The sequence below is a fragment of the Pelodiscus sinensis genome, chromosome 2 (assembly GCF_049634645.1).
Source record: "Pelodiscus sinensis isolate JC-2024 chromosome 2, ASM4963464v1, whole genome shotgun sequence".
NCBI lineage: Eukaryota > Metazoa > Chordata > Testudines > Trionychidae > Pelodiscus > Pelodiscus sinensis.
This window is the reverse complement of record NC_134712.1, coordinates 42,892,432-42,912,376: the sequence shown is the minus strand read 5'-3', so window position 1 is coordinate 42,912,376 and position 19,945 is coordinate 42,892,432. Positions and strand designations below refer to the sequence as shown.

The window sequence follows — 19,945 nt, the reverse complement described above, 5'->3', positions numbered from 1 at the left end:
GTCTCCAACACCAACAAATGAAGCCATAAACTTGGCTTAAAGACAAAAAGTACATACATGAAAGTGTAATGGAACTCACTGCTGCTCTACAAGTCTCCTGAACAGAAGCAGACCAGAAACTGGCTGCAGAAGCAGACATTCCATCTGATTAGATAAGCAGTGAAGTTTGAACTCCATTTTCTAGGATACAAAGCCAGCACATTGGGCATTGATTTCAGAAGAAAAATTCCAAGTGGATCTTACAGAGATAGGCATATGAAGCAAGTAAAATAAGGAGAGAGAGAGTTCTGTAAACCTTGAAAAATTAAAAAAACCTCCATATCCCCAGGGACATTCATTATAGTGATAATTTAAAGAAACCGCTACAGTCACCACAGGAAAGTATCCATGTGAAAGCTTTGAGTTCACAAAAAGAGGTGGAACCTCCGATCAGTCTGTCTAGACTACAATACTCATAAGATTAAGCATATTGCTTCAAATCTTGGGGGGGGGGGGGGGGGGGGAGGAGAGGGGAAATCTAGGCATTGATAAGAATCTGGTCTATCTTACATATGTCAAAACCCCAAACAACCACCAACTATACTTTTAGGGAGGGTCTTATGTATTCAATTGTAAAAGAAAGACAAGCAGTTTGTTTGTAAACTGATGGAGACTATTCTTACAGAACACATACTGCTGTACAGTTCTGAGAAACTCAAAGTCACTTAATAGAAGTTCACACCTCTTTACAAGCAAGCTTTACAAACTTTATTCTGTACCGACATTAGCAGGAAATGGATAGGTTTGTTGAAGCGACATGACTCTGAAGTGATATGGGCAAAACTCAGTTCACTAACACAACATCCCACAGAGCCATAAGATTCTAATGCACCTCAGGCAAGGGCTCACAGACAAACATGTCTGGTTGTAGCTTCTCTCACTGTACATTAATAAAGGCAGTACTATCTTGATGACAGGCTGTCTCTATATAGAAAACATCCCTAAAAGTAACCAAATCTCTTCAAGGATAGAAGAGGTATATACAGGTCTTCTTCTACAACTTGAAATTATGATTTCACAAAAACAAAAGCTCTCTGTATAGTACTGCAGGTGGATTTCCCTCTAAGAAAATCTAGATCTATACAATTAAGTGATGTCGAACCATGTCCACAGAAGTCCTGCCCTACTATAGAAGCTCCACTACCAAATGTCACAAAAATCCTCCAAAAAGTCAGTATTAAGAGCTTGGGCTCTGGAATTGATCAGTCTTGTACACAATTACTGTATGTTCTTTGCTGATTGGAAGATGATTGGTACTTGCATCTGTACCACAAATGAAATAATTTCTGGGGACGTTAGCGAGTAGTCTACTATGTATAAGCTTGTCAGGTAGTCGAGTGGAGTACTTGATTACTTACTTCCCCCACCACCATTCTGCCTCTCTAAGAGGCAGTAAGAGGTGGGGGGAAAGGAGCCAGTGCTGGGGGGAGCCTGCTTAAAAGCTGGTTCCCCCTAGCACCATCTCTGCAGTGTCGCCTGCCTCCAGCAGTTCTTACTACATTTAAAATTCAGAGCTGCAACACGGGTGGCTCCCAGAGCCAGGGCTGCTCAGTCCCAGCTCCAGCCCGCTCTGGGAGCTACCCCGGCTGCCACTCTGCAGAGCGGCTCCTTACCGACTGTGTAGTTGATACAATTTGTATTGACTACACAATTAGCGAGAACTTCAATTTAACATCTTAGTCATGTCTAGGTTCTTCAGAAATACCCCACTATACTATTGGATGGTTTCTCAACTATAGTGGCCACAACATTCTCTAGGGAGGATGTGAAAAACTCATTCCTCCTCTGTTGTAGAACAAATTCATTTGGCATCCAGGGAGTTTTCCCAACGCGTGCTCTCAAGGCGGCATGCCCTGATGTCCCAATCACCATTCACTTCTTCCCCAACAGGCACAGAATAGGCTGAATTTATGCAGGAATACTGTATATCAGAGGAGAGCAGGTGTTAATTCATGTATTTAATGCAAATAGAATGCATACTTGCTCTACACTGCAATTAAATAGCATATTAAGGCTCTTAAGGCTATCAGAGCGAAGTATTAAGTTATTATTATTTAAAGATTTTGGATACCTTAACAAAGATGATCTATCCTTATTTGTGCAAGATTTTCTACTTGAATGCCATTCATCAGTTTGAGGTGGCTTTTGGACAAAGTATCTGAGAATACCAAGACAAAGTTTGGTTTCTTAAGCCTTGGACTTAAACGGCTATTGATATGTGCATGCAGATGCAACAGCCATAACAGTCATGGACTTTCCACACAAACATGACCAGTTTGTTGTTTGTAAAATGTTCCTTGCCAAAAAAATGGAAAGAGAAATAACAGTATGAGTAAATAATGACTACAGAAAATATTTGAGATTTTGGGAGCTGATTAATCCCCAAACCACAGCAGTTCATTACATCAAACACTGACTTTTATAAAATGCTGCCAACAGCAAGTAGAGATCAGGTAAAGTATGCCACACCAAACTGAAGATATATTCTGTAGCTATTAAGAAGGAAAGTTAAAGTAATATAGCTAAGAAGCCAGGCACAGTAAAATTTTGACAAGGTTAAGATCTCATCCACTGTTAAGAGGCAACAAAGAAAGTCACAGCTGCAAGCACCATGGAGCACTGTAGTTATTCTGCCATAACAAGATGATAATCCAACTACAGCAGTAATGTTATAACTTCATCACATACCTCTACAAAAAGGTTTTTAAAAGGTTAAACTTTGCTCAATCAACACTGATAGGAGACTACCTGCAATTTACACCAGGGAATGAAAGGCAGTCTTGCAAGTATACACTTACTGATTTTTCAAGTACAATAGGATGATCAGGAAGAAATTCTGGCTTCTTTTGAGAGAGTGAAACACGTGAAAGCTTTAAGAGGAAATCTCTGCTGTATTTAATTCTTTCTGCAAATATAGGATTATGCACAATTACTATAAAGTTATTTGTTAAACAGTAATGTTTGCAAAGCAGCTTAAATTCTGGCATTTCCCAATTTTTCAGTGCTTGACTTTTCTAAGAGTTTTTATATGAAAATGATGCACTTTTTGTGCATGTGCAATATAATCCTATTGTTAAAAAGCAGTTTGGTAAGGACTAGCTGTTTTCAGGTCATTGCTAATGAACTATAAAATATTTCATGCAGAGATCACCAGTTCAAATCCAACATAGCTCAGGAGAGATTGTAATTACTGCTAAAAATGGACGTTTCTGAGTTTCTATAAAAAATGAATGTGGTGGGTCTCTGGAACTGAGTTTACATTACAAACTTCCCTCTTATAATTTGTACTAGCAAACATACTGTATAGAGAAGCCATGGAGACTAATTTCCCTACTAAGGAAAGATAAGATTTCAGGGCAGTATTTGTAGTAAGCTTGCAGATAAACGGAGGATACATTCACCAGGGCAATCAAGCAGATGCCTTAAACAGGCATGAATTTAAGAGATTAATTTATACACAACCTTGCAAACAGGTAAGTGTAATGATTTATCTTACATGGGTATAATACATGCAGATGTAAACACTTGATAGTTATGGTTAAAGCTTGTCTACACTGAGATTTTGTTTTATACTGTTATGGCTACATTTATGTAGCTTCATTGGTACAAACCTTCCACTTATTGGCTAGTCAGCTATTGTACCAATGCAGCTATAGCAATATAGCCATATCGTACAAGCCCTTAAACCCAAAATATGCCTCCCAATGAGAATTTTCCAGCAGTTATGGAAATGTCTACTGACCTTGCCAGTTTTAAGCTTTCCGTACTACTTCTACATCAAAATAGCAAAGTTCCAAAGCCCTGGCTCCTTCAGCTAGCCCAATCCACATACGAGAGGAAAGCATCAGCTTTAAGCAATTACTGATATCTGGAACAAGTATATTTCCATTCTTACCTTGGAAGCAGGTAATTCAAACGATCTACATACATCATTCTGTACCAAAATGTTAAAAATAGTGTACACAGTATTTTAGAAGTCTGCAAAATTTAATTTGTCAAATGTACGTGGAGGCTCCAGCATGACACTGGGGAGCACAGGACACTGGCTGTATGGAGCTGGGAGATCACTGTGCAACTCTCCCCCGGACATGGACTCAAGGGTGAGGCTGAACCTAACCCTGACAAAGCACAAAGCACAGGCCTGCCCAGTAATATCCCAGGGCCCTGTGTCTCAGTGCCAAGTGAAGTAGGTGTGGGCAAGTGAGCTAAGCAAGGCAGGATCCAAGTGTGGAGAGATGTGTGTGTGGGTTGAGTGTGTTCTCTTTGGGCTAATCTGGACATGGGCAGCTCACAGGGGAATCCAGGAATTGGGGGGGGGGGGAGAATTGGAGGGAATCTGGATGTACTGAGGCTTTTGGGGGGGGTTCCAGGGTGCAACAGTAACTGGACTTTGTGGGGAGCAGGGGTCCAGGTGATGGGGGTTGAAGCTCAGCAGGTGGGTCTAGGTGTGTGGGGTCCAGATGCTAAGGAAGTAGGACTCAGTGGAGATGAACATCCAGTTGCAGCTGGTTGGGGCTCGGTGGAGTGGGGAGCTAGGTGTGGGTGGCTCACTGGGAGTAAGACTTAATGGGTGACTCTGCTACAAGGGTGGTCTGCAGGGGAGAAGCTCAGTACAGGGATCCATATCCCTGAAGCTGAAGAGCAACTGGTGCAGAAAGGAGGGAAGAAGGAGTTTGCAGAGTTTCCTGAAGGAGGGTAAGAAATCTGGAGGTGATGCCATCCATAAGAAGAGGAAGTCCCATCGTTCCCATCCCAGTCAGGAGTAACAGCTGACCATGACACAGCATAGGAGCCACCAGCTAGGTTGTCTCAAGCCCCACTTGCAGCCCACAATGATTTATCTCTTCGCCGGCTGCCATGGGCACCCAAAACACACTGATGGAGAGGGTCACATGATTGCTCTTGAGGGTGGGGTTCCCTTTGCTTTCACAGCAAGATATTATTTTTCTGCAGGAAAGCAAGGAAATCTGAGACACACACTTTGTATATTCACAGTACTGCAAAATTCCCCCAAGAGTAAAACAAAGTTTACCTTTCTTGGTTTCAGACTCCTGCCACTCTGGTTGACTAGGGAGCACCGTTTGATTTAAGACCTGCATTCCAGTAGCCTTATACCACTAAAACAAGAAGAGGAAAATATGCAATTTTTTCTGACGTTTCATAAGCATTCCTAAAAATGTATCAAATCCTGGCATTTCCTTCTGACAAACTGAAACGATCAGCTAGAACAGCAAAGTTACACTGGGTAAAAACTGCAGTGATCATCTTCAATAGAGTCAAGTTTGCTTTCATTGTTATGAAGGTCATGGTCAATCCACAGCATTGTATAATTCTGGAAAAGAGATGTTAAGAGGCAGGTATTTGAGTACTCGATAGAATTTGTCAACTACTTGATTAGTCAATAGGCAGCCCAGCTTGTGATGGGTCCGGGACCAATCCCTGCTGCGGCTCTACAATTTGAAACACAGTAAGAGCCTGGGGGCAGGCTTCCCCACTCCTGCTGTGTTTTAAATTGCAGAGCCACAGTGAGGTTTGGTCCTACACCAGGCATGATCCGGGACTGAGCCAGGCTGCCTGCCCTGCCACAAATCAGCCCCTGTGAGCAGGGGGTGTCTGTCTCCCCAGCAGCCAATTTGTGGACAGGGGCTGCTTCACAGCAGCAGATCCCTACCCCATGCCTCCAGAGGCAGCAGCAAGGAGGGGGGGGGGTTGGTGCTGGAGCCGGGGAAAGGGGGGCAAGGGAGGGGGGCAGCAGCAAGCAGGGGGCATGCAAGTAATCAATTTGACTACCCAACAAGCATAGGCTTACCACATAGTCAACTGCTCCCTTACTTCCCTATTCAGGAATTTGTTCCCTTGTCAGTAAGGTAGGATTGTTTTTTCTTTTCCTTTTTTTGGGGGGGGGGGGGGGAGGGAAAGGTTCTTCCCTCTTGAGTATACTCCTGCTAGTTCTTCACAGCAAAACAAAATAATCTTAAAAAAAAAGTGGCTTCTTGTAACCATTGTCCATTTTTTAAACTCAGTCTATCAGTGAAACCTATGTAGACCTCACAAGGATCCAATAAGCACTGTTTGAAGACAGGATTGCACAAGTGAACCTGAGGCAGTGTCAGCTCAGCCAACTTTACCACTATAATTCACAACTCGAACAGCTTCATCATTGCTGCCTAGGGATGTTAAAGACTAGTCGGCTATCCAATAAGCATTTGCTTATCAGATAGTCTTTAGACTAGTCGATTCCCTCCCCCCTTGCTGCCTCTATGAGATAAAGGCAGCAAAGAGGGAGGGGGGGAGAGAAGGGGTACTTAAAAGTAGCAGCACCGCACAGCAAGTATGTGCCACAGAGATCAGTAGAAAGTAGGTATCTCTATATAAATAAGGTCTGCTTGTGAAGCCTTTTCCTACAGTTGATTAACAGATGGCAGTAGATAGGTCATTCAGACCACTGGCTGATAATAGTCAGTCACCCTGACCAGTCATTAACCAGAGTCATGGACTCACCCTACTCTCCATTGTCTCTATGATTCTCTGACGACCAGTGACAAAAAAGGAGAGTGGAAAGGGAAACTGAAGGGAGAGACCTCTCTAAATTCAAAAAAGAGCAGTATTGCCAACCCAAAAAAAATCAAAGTTACGAGAATGGTCTACAAATCCTAAGATATTTTAAAAATAATACATGCTGGATTTTTATTGGCCTTTTTGTTTGAGTATTTAGGGTTCAAGTTTTAAAGCTTTCTGCCTTCACTGTAAGGCCCAGAAGTATAGAGAACTTTTTTAAAATTAAAGCTGAGATTCCTACATAATCAATTGACTCCAGGCCTTTAGAAAAACATCAAATGTTTTGAGACTCATGGTAAAACAATGGAGGAATTCTTGTGAGCCCATGCGTTGCCCACAGTATTTAAAAAAACCACACAACACCACACACCCCCACACACAATATCTTCTCCACTAAACATCCTAATGAGATACTGCAAATGGTAAACTGAATTCAACAGCTCCTGATATGAACAGGTATCAATCTAGTTTTTCATATTTGAGATGAGTTACCAGGAATCATACATGACAATATGAAATCTTTCCACTCTCAAGTCAGCATATTCACAAAGCACCTATAACAGTGGTCCCCAACCTTTATGGGCGCCCGGGGGCGGGGCCACACGCGCCGGGGGTGGGGCCACACTCACGCCGGGCGCCCGGGGGCGGGGCCGCGCGTCCTGGGGCACGCCAGGGCCGGGGCCGCCCGAGCCCCTTGTGCCGTGGGCCCGGGGCTGGCGCCGCCGCCCGAGCTGCGTGCCTGGGGCCGGCACCGGTGCCACGCGCCTGCATGTGCCCCGGGGCTGGGGCCGCCCGAGCGCCGCGCACCAGGCGCCGGTGAGTGTCGCGTGCCTGGGGCCAGCGCCTCCAGTGCGCCGGGGGCGGGGCCAGCCCGGGTTGTCTGCGGGCGCCTACAAATGCCCCGGCGGGCGCCATGGCGCCCATGGGCACCGCGTTGGGGACCATGGACCTATAATTTTCACTATCCAATAAATGCATGGATCAAAGAGAAAGGAGGGAAATTAGTGTAGATAAATGTTCAAATTAAAAAAAATAACCCTGAAGGAATTAGGACTGGGCTCCTACATCTCACATTCTTATAGGACACTTATGACCAGATTTTCAAAGGTGTGTAAAGATCAGATAGATATCTTTGAAGATCTGAGTTGGCAACTGTCTCTTTAAGAGCTTAGATTGCCAGGTCTAATTATGAAACATGACTTTAGTCACTCAAGTGCTTTTGAAAATTTTAACTGGGGGCCTAAAGACACAAAAGGCAGGAGATATGGTATTCCTTTTAAAAATGTATGACATCTATTTTTAATTAAATTTTATATTATTTTTTTCCCCATGGGCAATTGACCCCTCTGGCCACCTCACTACGCCACTGCCCCCCCTCCTGCAGATCTATCATCTTATGCATGTGCAAGATCTGAGAGACCCATCCCATGAATCTGCAGGTTAGCGTCTGTGGCGTCTGCTTCTGGGTGGTGTCTCAATGCTGCTACATTCACCTCCAAAGAGGGGGCTTCCCAAAGCAGGCCCTTGTTGCTGACCCCCAAGGCATCCGCAGGTCCAATCTCCTTTCAATGGGCCTACTTCCCAGGGCTCACTGATCTTGGATCTGGCTTCCATCCCCTCTCCAACCCCCATCAGAACTACTGTGCCCTCCTGGCTTAGGAAAAGAACAAACAGGAGGATTGGAAATTAACCTGTCCAGTCTCACATCCCCTAGGCAAGGAATGAGCCATCTACATTAGGCCCCAGCTGGAGTATCATGTCCAGTTCTGGACGCCACATTTCAAGAAACGTGGAGAAACTGGAGAAAGTCCAGAGAAGATCAAACACAAATGATGAAAGGTCTAGAGAACATGAGATATGAGGCAGGGCTGAAGAAATTGGCCTCGTTTACCTTGTAAAAGAGAAGACCGAAAAGGGACATGAGAGCAGCTTTCAAGTATCTAAAAGAGTATCATAAGGAAGAGGAAGAAAAATTGTTCTGCTTGGCCTCTGAGATTAGGATGAGAAGCAATGGGCTTAAATTGCAGATATTTAAGACCAGGTTAGACAGACACCTGTCAGGGATGAGCTAGGGCAACTCAACTTTGGAAGCCACACTGATACTTACAGAACATGCTGAGGGCCTCAACTTAAGTGTGGTTGCATATTCAAGCAAATATATACAAATAGCTTCTCTCACACTGACAGGCATGAATACAAAGATCAAGGCAAGACTACACAACACACAGGCCCCATTTAAGTCAGTTTTGCTGATATTAATAAAATGCAATATTTACCCGATTTCTATCCAGGTGACAGCACTTTTCATGAGCAATGGACAGTCCAAGAATTTAACTACTAAACATATCAACAGAAGATCGTTACTCTGACTACTTTTTTGTTTCGGCTCCAACTCGCCGGACACGTGTTGATTCCCACATAAACCCAAACTGCACTGCGGGGCACAAACAAACTGGCCGTGGGCAGCATACCAAGTTATTAATAAATATTTTATAAACCTTGACTTTTTCTCTCTGCTGCCATGTCTCCTCTCCTTGCTCCATCATCTCCCCTAGTGCCTGCTGCCCCTCAACTCCTCACCCTCCTCTGCTGTCCTGACTCCTGCCCTTCTCACTGCCCTCAGCCCACCTGCGACCTGTCCCCCTCCACCAGCCCTTCTCTCCCCCCTGTGCCCACTCCTCCAGTAGCCCCACTCTGATCATGTGAGCTATCCCTCTTCTAACACCCCCCTCTATACACCTGCCTTGTCTCTCTCCTCTGGTGCTGGTCCCTCCCCTGCAAGTGTCTGCAGTTCTGCTTCGCCCCCAGAATTCCCTGGCACCCGCACCTTCCCTTAGCCCTGCACCCTACTGGTGCCTCCCCCTTCCCTTACTGTTCTGCCCCCTTTTTCCCCTGATGCCCATCCCCTCACCACTCTGCCCCCATTCCCTCACACCCCTGTGCCCTCACACATGCCTTGCTCCATCCCAGCCTTCCTCATGCCCACCCCTTCTTTCAAGCCTTCTCCCAGCACCTCCCCCTCCAGCCCCCAATGCCCTTCCCTTCTCCACTCCCAGCATAACCCTGTCCCCGCTCCCACTGACACCTCCTTTCCTGCCCTTTTCCTCATTGTCAGTATTTGTCTCATCTCCACCCTGTCTCTTAGTACCTTCCCCTTTCTTTCCCCCCAATCCGCACAAGCCTCTTCCTCTCCCCCCCCCCCCATTTCCCCGCCGTACAAGCCCCTTTCTCTCTCAGGCCTTCCCCCTAGTTTCCCCCTCCCCTACCTTCTGCTGGGCCAGACTCAGAACCGCGTGCGCCGCTGCCTTTTCAGTTTTAAAATCCTGGGCATCACGTGACGTCACGCCCAGGCGTCTCCCAGCTCACCTGCAAACGGCGTGCACAGCATGCGGAGGTAAAGGGGGAGCTGAGCCAAGCCAAGGGAGCCAACTACTGAGTGCAAGGGCACGGGCCCCCTTAGGCACGGGGCCCGATTTGGCTTAAGGCCGGCCTTGCCTAAGAGGATGAGGAGAGAAGGAAAGTGGGGGGTTTTTTCCCCCCTAAAGGGGAGCATAGGAAGTCTTATGTTTAGATCTGAAACCACGATACATGGATTTAAGTTTCTCCTCCTAGCAAGGATCTCTGTAACCAGAATACCAACCACAGAACTTAACCTAAATCTGGGCAACTCCAGCAGCAACATCCTTGGAAGGTATGTGGGATGGATTGCGTCACAGATCTCCCTGAAATGTCACTTGATGGCCTGACTATGCCACTGAGCCTACTTGCCCTCTGGGGCACCCCGCCATCTTGCACAGTATGTCGGAGAAGAAGGAACCTGTGGGATCCCAGAAAGCTCCCCTATATCCCTTACCAGTCATGTAGGAGGCCTTTCTGAGCGTGGCAATGAACAATGTAGGTCCAATGCTGCACCCCCACTTGGACAAATATATCTTAGGGTGCCTGCGGAATGGGAGGCTTGGGGCTGGCCCAATCCTGGATGGAGGGGTGCCCCCAGACAGCTCCTTTCACTTGCCTGGTGATGGTTTCTTTTCTGTACAGTTTTAGGAGATGCAATCCCCACTCCAGGAACATCCCATTTTCCTGGAACAGCCAAACTCTTACCTTGCTTTGAGTTATAAGACGAAACTGCATACCAAATTTGGTGTTCTGGCTCTTACTGTTTCGGACAGGCCTAGGCAAAATATAGCCCATGGGCTGGATGCATCCTGCCCAGCCACTGGGTCTGGCTTGTGGATACTGCAGTGAGCCCTAGGCAGGCTCCCCCACTTGCCTCGCCTCACCCACACACCGCTCAGAAATGCAGCTGTGGGGTGGGGTTTTGTTTTGTTTTTTAAATTAAAAGTCCAGAGAGGAGGGGAAAAATCTTTAGGAGCTGCTCCCACTCCCAGCACAATCCCATTGGCTGGTTTCTGGCCAGAAACCAGCCAATGGGAGCTGTCTGTTTCAATAACCGGCACAAAGCACAAGGGGTTTGCTGCCTGTGCAAGAGCAAAGCTTGACGCAATCTGAGATCCAGTGGGAGAGTGTCTGATGATCATCTCCATCGTATATGATCTTCACTAAGAACTCAGCGTTGAAGACTGCCGTGGTGGAGGAGAGAAAGATGGTTCCAGGGAGAAAGTTGGGGAAGGAGACTGAAGGCTGGGACATGAGTGTATCTTTCGGCAGCCTCTCTTGGTGCTGCAGCGGTGTTGTCTCCCATCGGTGCTGGGGAGTGCGGTGCTGATTCCAATTCTACCGGTGCCGGAAAACGCGTGGTTGCTAGTTTCATGGATGGTGCCAGTGTCAGCACCGCTATTGGTGCCAGTAGTGTCAGCGCCAGCAGGGATGTTGTTGAGGACGGTGCCAAGAGTGTCAGTGCCACTGGCACAGTTGTTTTTGTTGGCGGCTTTCCCAGTGCCAATGGCGCCGGCACTGATCACGCCTTCGGTGCTCAGAGAGATGATTTCCTGGGCTTTACGCCCGGAGGACCCAGAGGTGGCTGTCCCAGACATGCCAGGTGTATCCCACAAGCTCACTCTGCTGATTGGAGCAGCTGGTAGGGACTGAGTTGGGGATGCCCTTATCTTCTTTGAAATGGCAGTCCTGGGAGAAGATGCCCTGAGTTTTTGGATAGAATGTTATGCAGTAGCAGAAGCAGGGACGTCAGAAGGTTGAAGTGCCTTGTCAAACAATCATTTTAAGGCACATTTCTCAATCTCTTTGAGCTCTGGAAGTCAGTTTACAACAGTGGGTGCATTTTTTGTGGCACACGTGCCTCACCCAAGCACCTGATACATGCCGCATGTCCATCTGAAGTCAGCATGGCTTTGCGGCAGATGCTACAAAACCTGACATTCTAGCATAGGTGATTAAATCCTTTGCTCGTCTTCTTATTTATATATATTATATTATCTACATATTTTTTGAGGCAGCTAGGCCACAACAACTAGTTTAAAAAAAAAAACAAGCTTAGAACACGAACCATAACAAGAATAGACTAAAAATCATAATTATTTACAGATACTTTTGAGGAACGCTGTTGAAGAGAAGAGGGAGCTCCCTCCATGACCGAGAGCGGTTGAGAGGAACTGGGCGGGGGCCGGACCTTGCACTGACGAAAGGCACGAGATACTGACTGTGCATGCATGGCCCGGCTGAGCACGGGTATGGCAAGTCTCCGATCTGCGGTGCCAGGACGAGTCCGACACCAGTAGTGGAGCACCCACAGGGAGCACATGAAGAAGAACACATGATGTTGCAAATCTTTTCCATTTCTGAAGGTAAGTCTTGCAGGTGCTCTGCGCCCTACTGTGTAAAGGGACAGTTTGTACTTCCTGTGAGCAGGTCAACTCTAGGTCAAGGACCATCCAGGAGCCACACCTCCAGGTGTAGTCAGTGGAGGTTCAGGTGGCCGCAGTGAGAGCCTGGGTGAAGGAGGAGATCCCCTGATACAAGGTGAGTGGATCGGTGGGGCATGGGACATCGCCACGAGGAAGGGAAACCATGGCTGGCCAGGCCATGCTGCTGCTGTATGTATGAGATGAGCCCTGTCCCTCCTTATCTTGTGAGCTACTCTGTTCAACAGGGATACAGAATAAGTGAGACATCCATGTGATGAGGAAGGCATCTCCCACTGATCTCTTGCCTACTCCCACCCTGGAACAGAATAGGGGGAATCAGCTGTTGGACTGTGTGGCAAACAGGTCCGTGGCAGGGTGACTCCACATGTGGAAGATGTCTGCCAATATGTGCGGGTTCATTTGCCACTCATGTTTGACTGGGAGGGCTCTGCTGAGTGCACCTGCTGTTATATTCAGGGTGCCTGGACGATGCACTGCCATGATAATTGTGTTGTATTTTAGGCACCAGTTCCAAAGTGCTCTGGCTTCTGTGCAAAGTGCTCGAGATCAGGCTTCGCCCTGATGATTTATGTAAAACATTGCTGCGACACTGTCTATGTACAGTCAGACGTGGCTGTTGGCGATGAATGGGAGGAATTTGATGAATGCATTCCTGACTGCACGCAGTTCTAGACGTTTATGTGCAAGTTCTTGTCGGTGCCAGACCACAGGCCCTGGCAGGTATGACGTTGTAAATGGGCATCCCATCCTGTAGGAGATGCATCTGTCATCATGGAGATGGATGGTTCTGGTGGGTGGAAGAGACTCTGGAACAAAGGTTCCATGGGGCCAGGCACCAGCATAAGGATTCCTTTACTATCCATGGAAGGGCTAGGGATTTAAACAGCAGGTGGACATTGGGTTTGTACACCTGTCCCAGACAGCTCTGCAAACATCTCATATGGAGACGGGCATTGCTGACTATGAAGTTGTATGCTACCATGTGTTTTACATCTATTCAAGCATAAATTTTGTGATATGGTGTTCACAGTCATTGCATGAGTGGGAAGTCAGCAGGAATTAGTATTGAAATAGCAGATGCACAGTCAAAACAAAACAAAAAAAAAACCACCAGACACTAAGAGGACAAAGAACATGCACATTTTGCGGATCTCTCTAATCTGGCCCTCAGAATGAACTGAGAACACAATTACACAATAAATACCAGTTTGTCCTAAACAAAGGAGATGTAGCAAAGTTCTTCTAACAAACATTTAGGGTACATGTTTGGAGGAAAGTTTTAATTCATATTCTGTGAGATTTGCTGTGTCAAATGTGTTGAATATATTTCCACATAAAAGGGAACATAAGTGATTGCAGGAATTTTTAGTATGTGTAACGAACATAGTAAAATGGATAGAAAAAAAAATGAGCAAGTGACTGGTTACCTACACATCTAGTCTTTAACAAAACAAGCTCCAAAAGGAAAGTTTCTAATCCAAAACAACTTACAGAGAAGCCAGATCTGCAAGTCCACATTGTCATTTATAGAGATACAAGCACACTAAGACATGGAAGGAGCATATCAGTGAAGAATTTTTCTAGCTCAAACTAAACAAACATTTCCAGGACTGCACTGCTTAGTGTGCAATTCTAGAACAGCTCGAGTGCAAAAAAGTATCTATTTCATTAAAGGATGGATTGACTGATAATTTATGGTATTTCATGATATTCAGTTACAGATTTAGCCATCCAATATATTTTACTGGTGACTTGATTCTAATAATTTAAATGCTTACCCAGCTAACTTCGCTATGTAAACACACTTGAGTGCTGCATGGAAATTCAGTTTGGAAGTTGAAAGTAACTGTTGAGGCTGTTGGAACAAGAGTAAGAATAAGCAAAACCAAAGAACCCATTCAGAAACATATCCTGAGACGTTTGTCACCAGGACTTTACATACCATCTAAGAACAATGATGAAGAAAAATAAATAATTTATGCCATAGTCCAGCATACTCAAAACATACAAGCAGTAATGGGTACTGTACCATTTCTTGCAGGATATTAACAACAATACTTAAGGCTTCTAAAATATGCTGTTACACACTGCTCTTCACAACAGCACTGCTGCATTTACTTCCCAACCCCTATAACAGCTGTAATACTTCTCAATTTCAGCAGTCGCTCACTTTAGCCTTTACAAATGCTTAGTGATAACACTGTGTTTTCATTCTCACATCACAAAATGTGAAGTTTCCCACTAAAATGCAATTTAAAATGGCTATTAAAAATGTTAGATATTGTTTAATTGAATAATCATGTAACCACACCAAATCTTATCAGTTACACAATTGTTCGTTGGTCCTCAGGGGTGGGGCCAGCAGCACTCTGCACTGCTGCCTCTGATACAGAGGCAGAAGCATAGGGTGCAGCAGCTTCTGTCCACGGGGCTGCGCCAGCATCATGCCTGCTCCCCCCCCACTCACTGCTGCCTCTAATACAGAGGCAGCAGCAAGGGGAGAAGGGGCAGCTCTGCAAAGCCAGTGCTCATGGGTAGCCGGCTTTTAAGTTGGTTCCCACCTCCTCCCCACCCCACCCCCCCCGCCTCTGTGGAAGGCCGCTGGGGGAGGGAGAGGGCAGGTGGCTTTGCAGAGCCGGCATGTGCAGAGAGACAGCTTAAGAAAGCCAGCTCCCTACGTGTATTGGTTCCTGCCTCTGACCAAAAAAAAGGAAGAATCTCAGAAGGGGCAGGCAGCACTGTGAGAGCCAATACATACGGGAAGCTCTCTTAAAAGTAGGCTCCCCGCATATACCAACTACCACCTGCCCACTTCACCCTCTGTAATGCTGCCTCTATCAGTACGACACCCTTTTAGACACCTGAAAACTTCTAGCATGTCCCCTCTCAGTCTTTTCCTTTCCAAATTAAACAAGCCCAGTTCTTTCTTCCTTCCCAGGTCATGTTCTCTAGACCTTTAATTATTTTTGTTGCTCTTCTCTGGACCTTCTCCAATTTATCCAAATCTTTTTTGAAATGTGGTGCTCAGAACTGGACACAATACTCCAACTGAGGCCTAATGAGCACAGAAGGATGACTTCTCATTTCTTGCTCACAAAACTTCCATTAATGCATCCCAGAAGCATGTTTGTTTTTTTTTGCAACAGCATCACATTGATGACTCATTTTGCTTGTGGTCCACTATGACCCCTAGATACTTTTCTGCAGTACTCCTTCATAGACAGTCGCTTCCCATTCTGTATGCATGGCATGAATTGTTCCTTCCTGAGTACTTTGCAATTGTCCTTATTAAACTTCATCCTATTTACTTATCTCAAACCATTTCTCTAGTTTGTCCAGATCATTTTGAATTATGACCCTATCCTCCAAAGCACTTGCAACCCCTCTCAGCTTGGTATTATCTGCAAACTTAGTAAGCATTCTCTCTATGCCAATATCTAAATCATTGATGAAGATATCGAACAGAACCGGTCCCAAAACAGACCTCTGCGGAACCCTGCTTGTTATGCCCTTCCAGCAGGGACTGTGAACCATTAATAACTACTCTCTGAGAATGGTTATCCAGCCAGTTATGCACCCACTTTATAGTAGCCCCATCTAAGTTGTATTTGCCTAGTTTATTGATAAGAAGATCGTGTGAAACCGTATCAAATGTCTTACTAAAGTCTAGGTATACCATGTCCACCGCTTCTCCCTTATCTACAAGACTCATTAACCTGTCAAAGAAAGCTATCAGATTGGTTTGACATGATTTGTTCTTTACAACTCCATGCTGGCTGTTACCTATCACCTTATCTTCCAGATGTTTGCAGATTAATTCCTTAATTACTTTTGCTGCATTATCTTTCCTGGTGCAAAAGTTAGACTAACTGGTCTGTTGTTTCCTGGGTTGTTCTTATTTCCCTTTTTATAGATGGGCACTATATTTGCCCTTTTCCAGTTTTCTGGAATCTCTCTGGTCTTCCATGATTTTTCAAAGATCATAGCTAAAGGCTCAGATACCTTCTCTATCAACTCCTTTCTGTAACTGGGAGCAAAAGGGAAAAAATACACAGCTCCTCTGCCCTCCCCAACCAGAGTGAAACTTCACTTTCCTCTCCCTCCTTGACAGTGAGAGGAAGGAGAACAGCAAGCAGAATCCTAGTAGGAATTTTGGTGGGGTAGGGGTTCAGCCATCTCTAAATATTTCTGGGGGTATTGGGGCAGTCTCAGACAAGGGCACGGATGCACCCCCTGCCAGCCTCACACCTGCCTGGCTGCCAGGAGCTGGGCTGGAAGCATGTTGCACTGCCTCCTGCAGCCCAGCCAACTGGATCCTTCTTGCCAGAGAGGCACACCGTAGCTTTTCAGCTTACTTTTACCTATGGCGGGTCTCCTACTTAATTGGCTACGAATGGCCAGTACTTCTCTCTAGCAGCCCCAACAGGCACTACTACTCTGTAGAAAGTTCAAGAACTCTCTCATATGCAGAGGACTAGAACTCTCTCATATCCAGAGGAGCATCCCATAAATACATATGGAAGACACATCCAAGAAAAATTCTTCTAGTTTGGGGTTTTATTACAAACTGAGTTCAGGCCAAGTTCACAAAACTTTGCATGTCTTTCAACAAGACTAGTCCAAACTATAGTTTTCATCTGCATTTACTATGTGTTTTAGGGTCTCATTTGAGAATGTTTTTACAGAACTACAAGTAAAGGCCAAAGGTTTCCAGAAGCTGTAACTGGATGACAGGGGACACATCTCTCAAATCATCCTGTTCTGTTCATTCCCTCTGAAGCATATAGCACCAACTACTATTGAAGACAAGATACTGAGCTACATAGACTACTGGACAACTGAGATGCTAAGTGGTCACTTAAGTATGATAAGGTCATTGCAGAGGACAAAAATTCTTTGCATCAGTCTTCACAGCTGAGGTGGACAAAGATTCCCAACCCTGAAAATTCTGAATCAACTCAAATGTGAAGTCACAGAGTTTACAAACCAGTGTTAGTAATTATCATTTAAATTGGTTTTTGTACCAAATGACTGCAGGACAGATAATCTAACACCAATTTTTTTCTAGAAGAGCTACAGAGGTGATCCCAGCAACTTTCTTAGGGACCGGTGAAAGTGACATCAGTACCAGCCTATCCGGTTAAAACTGTAGTGAAGAACAGAACTGGCAGATACATGAACACCGTACGCGAGGGAAAGTTAACATGTTTTCCTAAAGGAAAATCATGCCTCACCAATCTTCTGACCTCCCCAAAAATTCTAGTAGAATGTGGTCAAGGGAAATCCAGTGTATACTGTATACTTTGATGTCCAGGAAGCTTTGGCAAGGTCTATCACTAAAGGCTCTTAAGCAAAATAAGGTGTCATGGGATAAGAGGGAAGAGCCTCTCATAGGTCAATAACTGATTAAAAGATAGAAAACAAAAATATAGGAATAATCTGTCAGTTTCCAGAATGGAAACAGGTAAATAGTGGCTTCCCCCAGAGGTCTCTAGTATGGCTAGTACTATTCAACTTATTCATAAATGATCTGGACGAAGGAATAAACTATGAGATAGCAAAGTTTTCAAAGGATACAAAACTACTCAATATAGTCAAGTCCAAAGCAGATTATGAAGCGTTACAAAGGGATCTCACAACATTGGATGACTGGGCAACAAATGGAAGATGAAATTCAACCCTGATAAACACAAAGTAATGAATATATTGAAAATATAATCCCAATTATACATATAAGTAGCTGTAATCTTCCTTGAATGATATCTGTGACTCACTTTGACCAGCTCTCTGAAAACATCGACTCATGTGCAGCTACATTTAAAAAAAAAAAAAAAAAGCAGCAAAGAGGATATTGAGCATCCTTTGGAAAGGGGGAAATACAGAAGGCACAATATACTATAATGCCTCTCTATAAATCCACTGTATGCACACATCTAATTCTGCATGGAAATGTACTCAAGATATACTGAAATAAGGTTCAGAAAAGAGCAACAAGAATGATTAGGAACAGCTTCTGTGTGAGGAAAGAGTAATATGACTAGGACTTCTCAGCTTGGAAAAGAGATGAGTAACCGGTGGTCATACAGAAATATGACTGGTGTGGAAAGTGTTATTTACTCCTCATAACACAAGAACTAGGGGCCACCAAATAACATGAGGCAACAGGTTTAAAATTCTGAAAAAGTAAGTATTTCGTCACACAACGTAGTCAACATGTGAGAGACTTTGCCAGATGTAGTGAAGGCCAAAACTATAACTACTGGGCTAGATGCACCTTTGGTCTACAGGCAGTCCCCGGGTTACGTACAAGATAGGGACTGTAGGTTTGTTCTTAAGTTGAATTTGTACGCAAGTCGGAACTGGCGTCCAGATTCAGCCGCTGCTGAAACTGACCAGCAGCTGACTACAGGAAGCCAGAGGCAGAGTTTCTCTGCCCCAGGCTTCCTGGAATCAGCTGCTAATCGGTTTCAACAGTGGCTGAATCTGGATGCCTGGAACAGAGCAGCTGGGGCGCTGCCGGGTAGGTCACCGCAGCGCCACACCTCGGCGCTGCGGGGACCAACCCGGCAGCACCCCAGCTGCTCTGTTCCAGGTGTCCCCAAGTCGATGAGTTTCAGCAGCGGCTGACTTGGGGACACCTGTGGCAGAGCAGCTGGGGTGCTGCCAGGTTGGTCCAGTAGCACCGAGGAGCGGCGCTACGGGACCAACCTGGCAGCGCCCCAGCTGCTCTACCACAGGCGTCCGTGAGAAAAGCCTGGTCTGCTGGGGAGGGGGCGCACTAGCTGCCCCCCCCCAGCAGACCAGGGAGCCGCAGAGCCGCTTTTCTCGCCCCAGAGGACACGGGTGGCAGTACCGTGGCACGTCTGGGCGGCCCTGCCACCCGCGTCCTCGGGGGCAAGAAAAGCCCGGTTCATAAGTACGGATCCAACTTGAGTCGGATCCGCGTAACTCGGGGACTGCCTGTACTCTTTGGACTGACCCAGTTTGGCCATTCTTACATCTGACTCAATATGGCTCTACATTCCTCAGAGCTAGTTTTGAAAACAGGTACCTATTCAAGACATTTAGCCTGTAACCTCAAATGTCCTTTAAAGTGATCTGTAAATCTCTGTTATATGAACCCATTTTAACCATGCTACTCACCATGCTGTGAAGACAGGTGGCGTGCAGGTCTTGCTGGCTGAAGGGATTTACCAATCAGTTTTTTAGTGTCCATTATCTTTAACATTTTGAGGTGCCACACTTAAAAAAAAAAAGAAATCACAAGCATGTAAAACATTCATTTACAGACAGGAGTGCAACATTGCATTTTCAAGGAAATCTTCCTTGGCTTCTTGACTGTACCAACCTGCACTGTAATACAAAAAATGAAGGGCATAGTATACAGTTTAGTAAAAAACGACAGACATCTAGTCAGTTTCAGAATGAATATTCCATAAAGTAATTCTAGGCATAAATCTCAAACTGCCTTTTTAACTACTTCAAACCACAGTTATCTTCAG

At 45.4% G+C, this 19,945-nt stretch overlaps 1 protein-coding gene across 9 annotated transcripts in view; it reads right to left on the bottom strand.

The window, feature by feature from the left end:
• LOC112545133 (uncharacterized protein C8orf88) overlaps nt 1-19,945 on the bottom strand; it is a 132,282-nt gene that overhangs the window by 104,210 nt on the left and 8,127 nt on the right. For 5 of the 9 annotated variants that reach the window (XM_075920411.1, XM_075920413.1, XM_075920412.1 and 2 more), the window contains exons 2-5: nt 19,587-19,685; nt 14,222-14,298; nt 5,072-5,156; nt 2,838-2,944 (exon numbers count right to left, since the gene is read on the bottom strand). In XM_075920411.1, coding sequence (XP_075776526.1) covers nt 2,838-2,944; nt 5,072-5,156; nt 14,222-14,298; nt 19,587-19,671 — 354 coding nt within the window. In that variant the 5' untranslated portion in view covers nt 19,672-19,685. Of the gene's footprint in view, nt 1-733; nt 1,961-2,833; nt 2,945-5,071; nt 5,157-14,221; nt 14,299-19,586; nt 19,686-19,945 lie in introns of those variants that run through there. The other 4 variants (XM_075920409.1, XM_075920408.1, XM_075920410.1 and 1 more) reach the window with 2 other exon arrangements.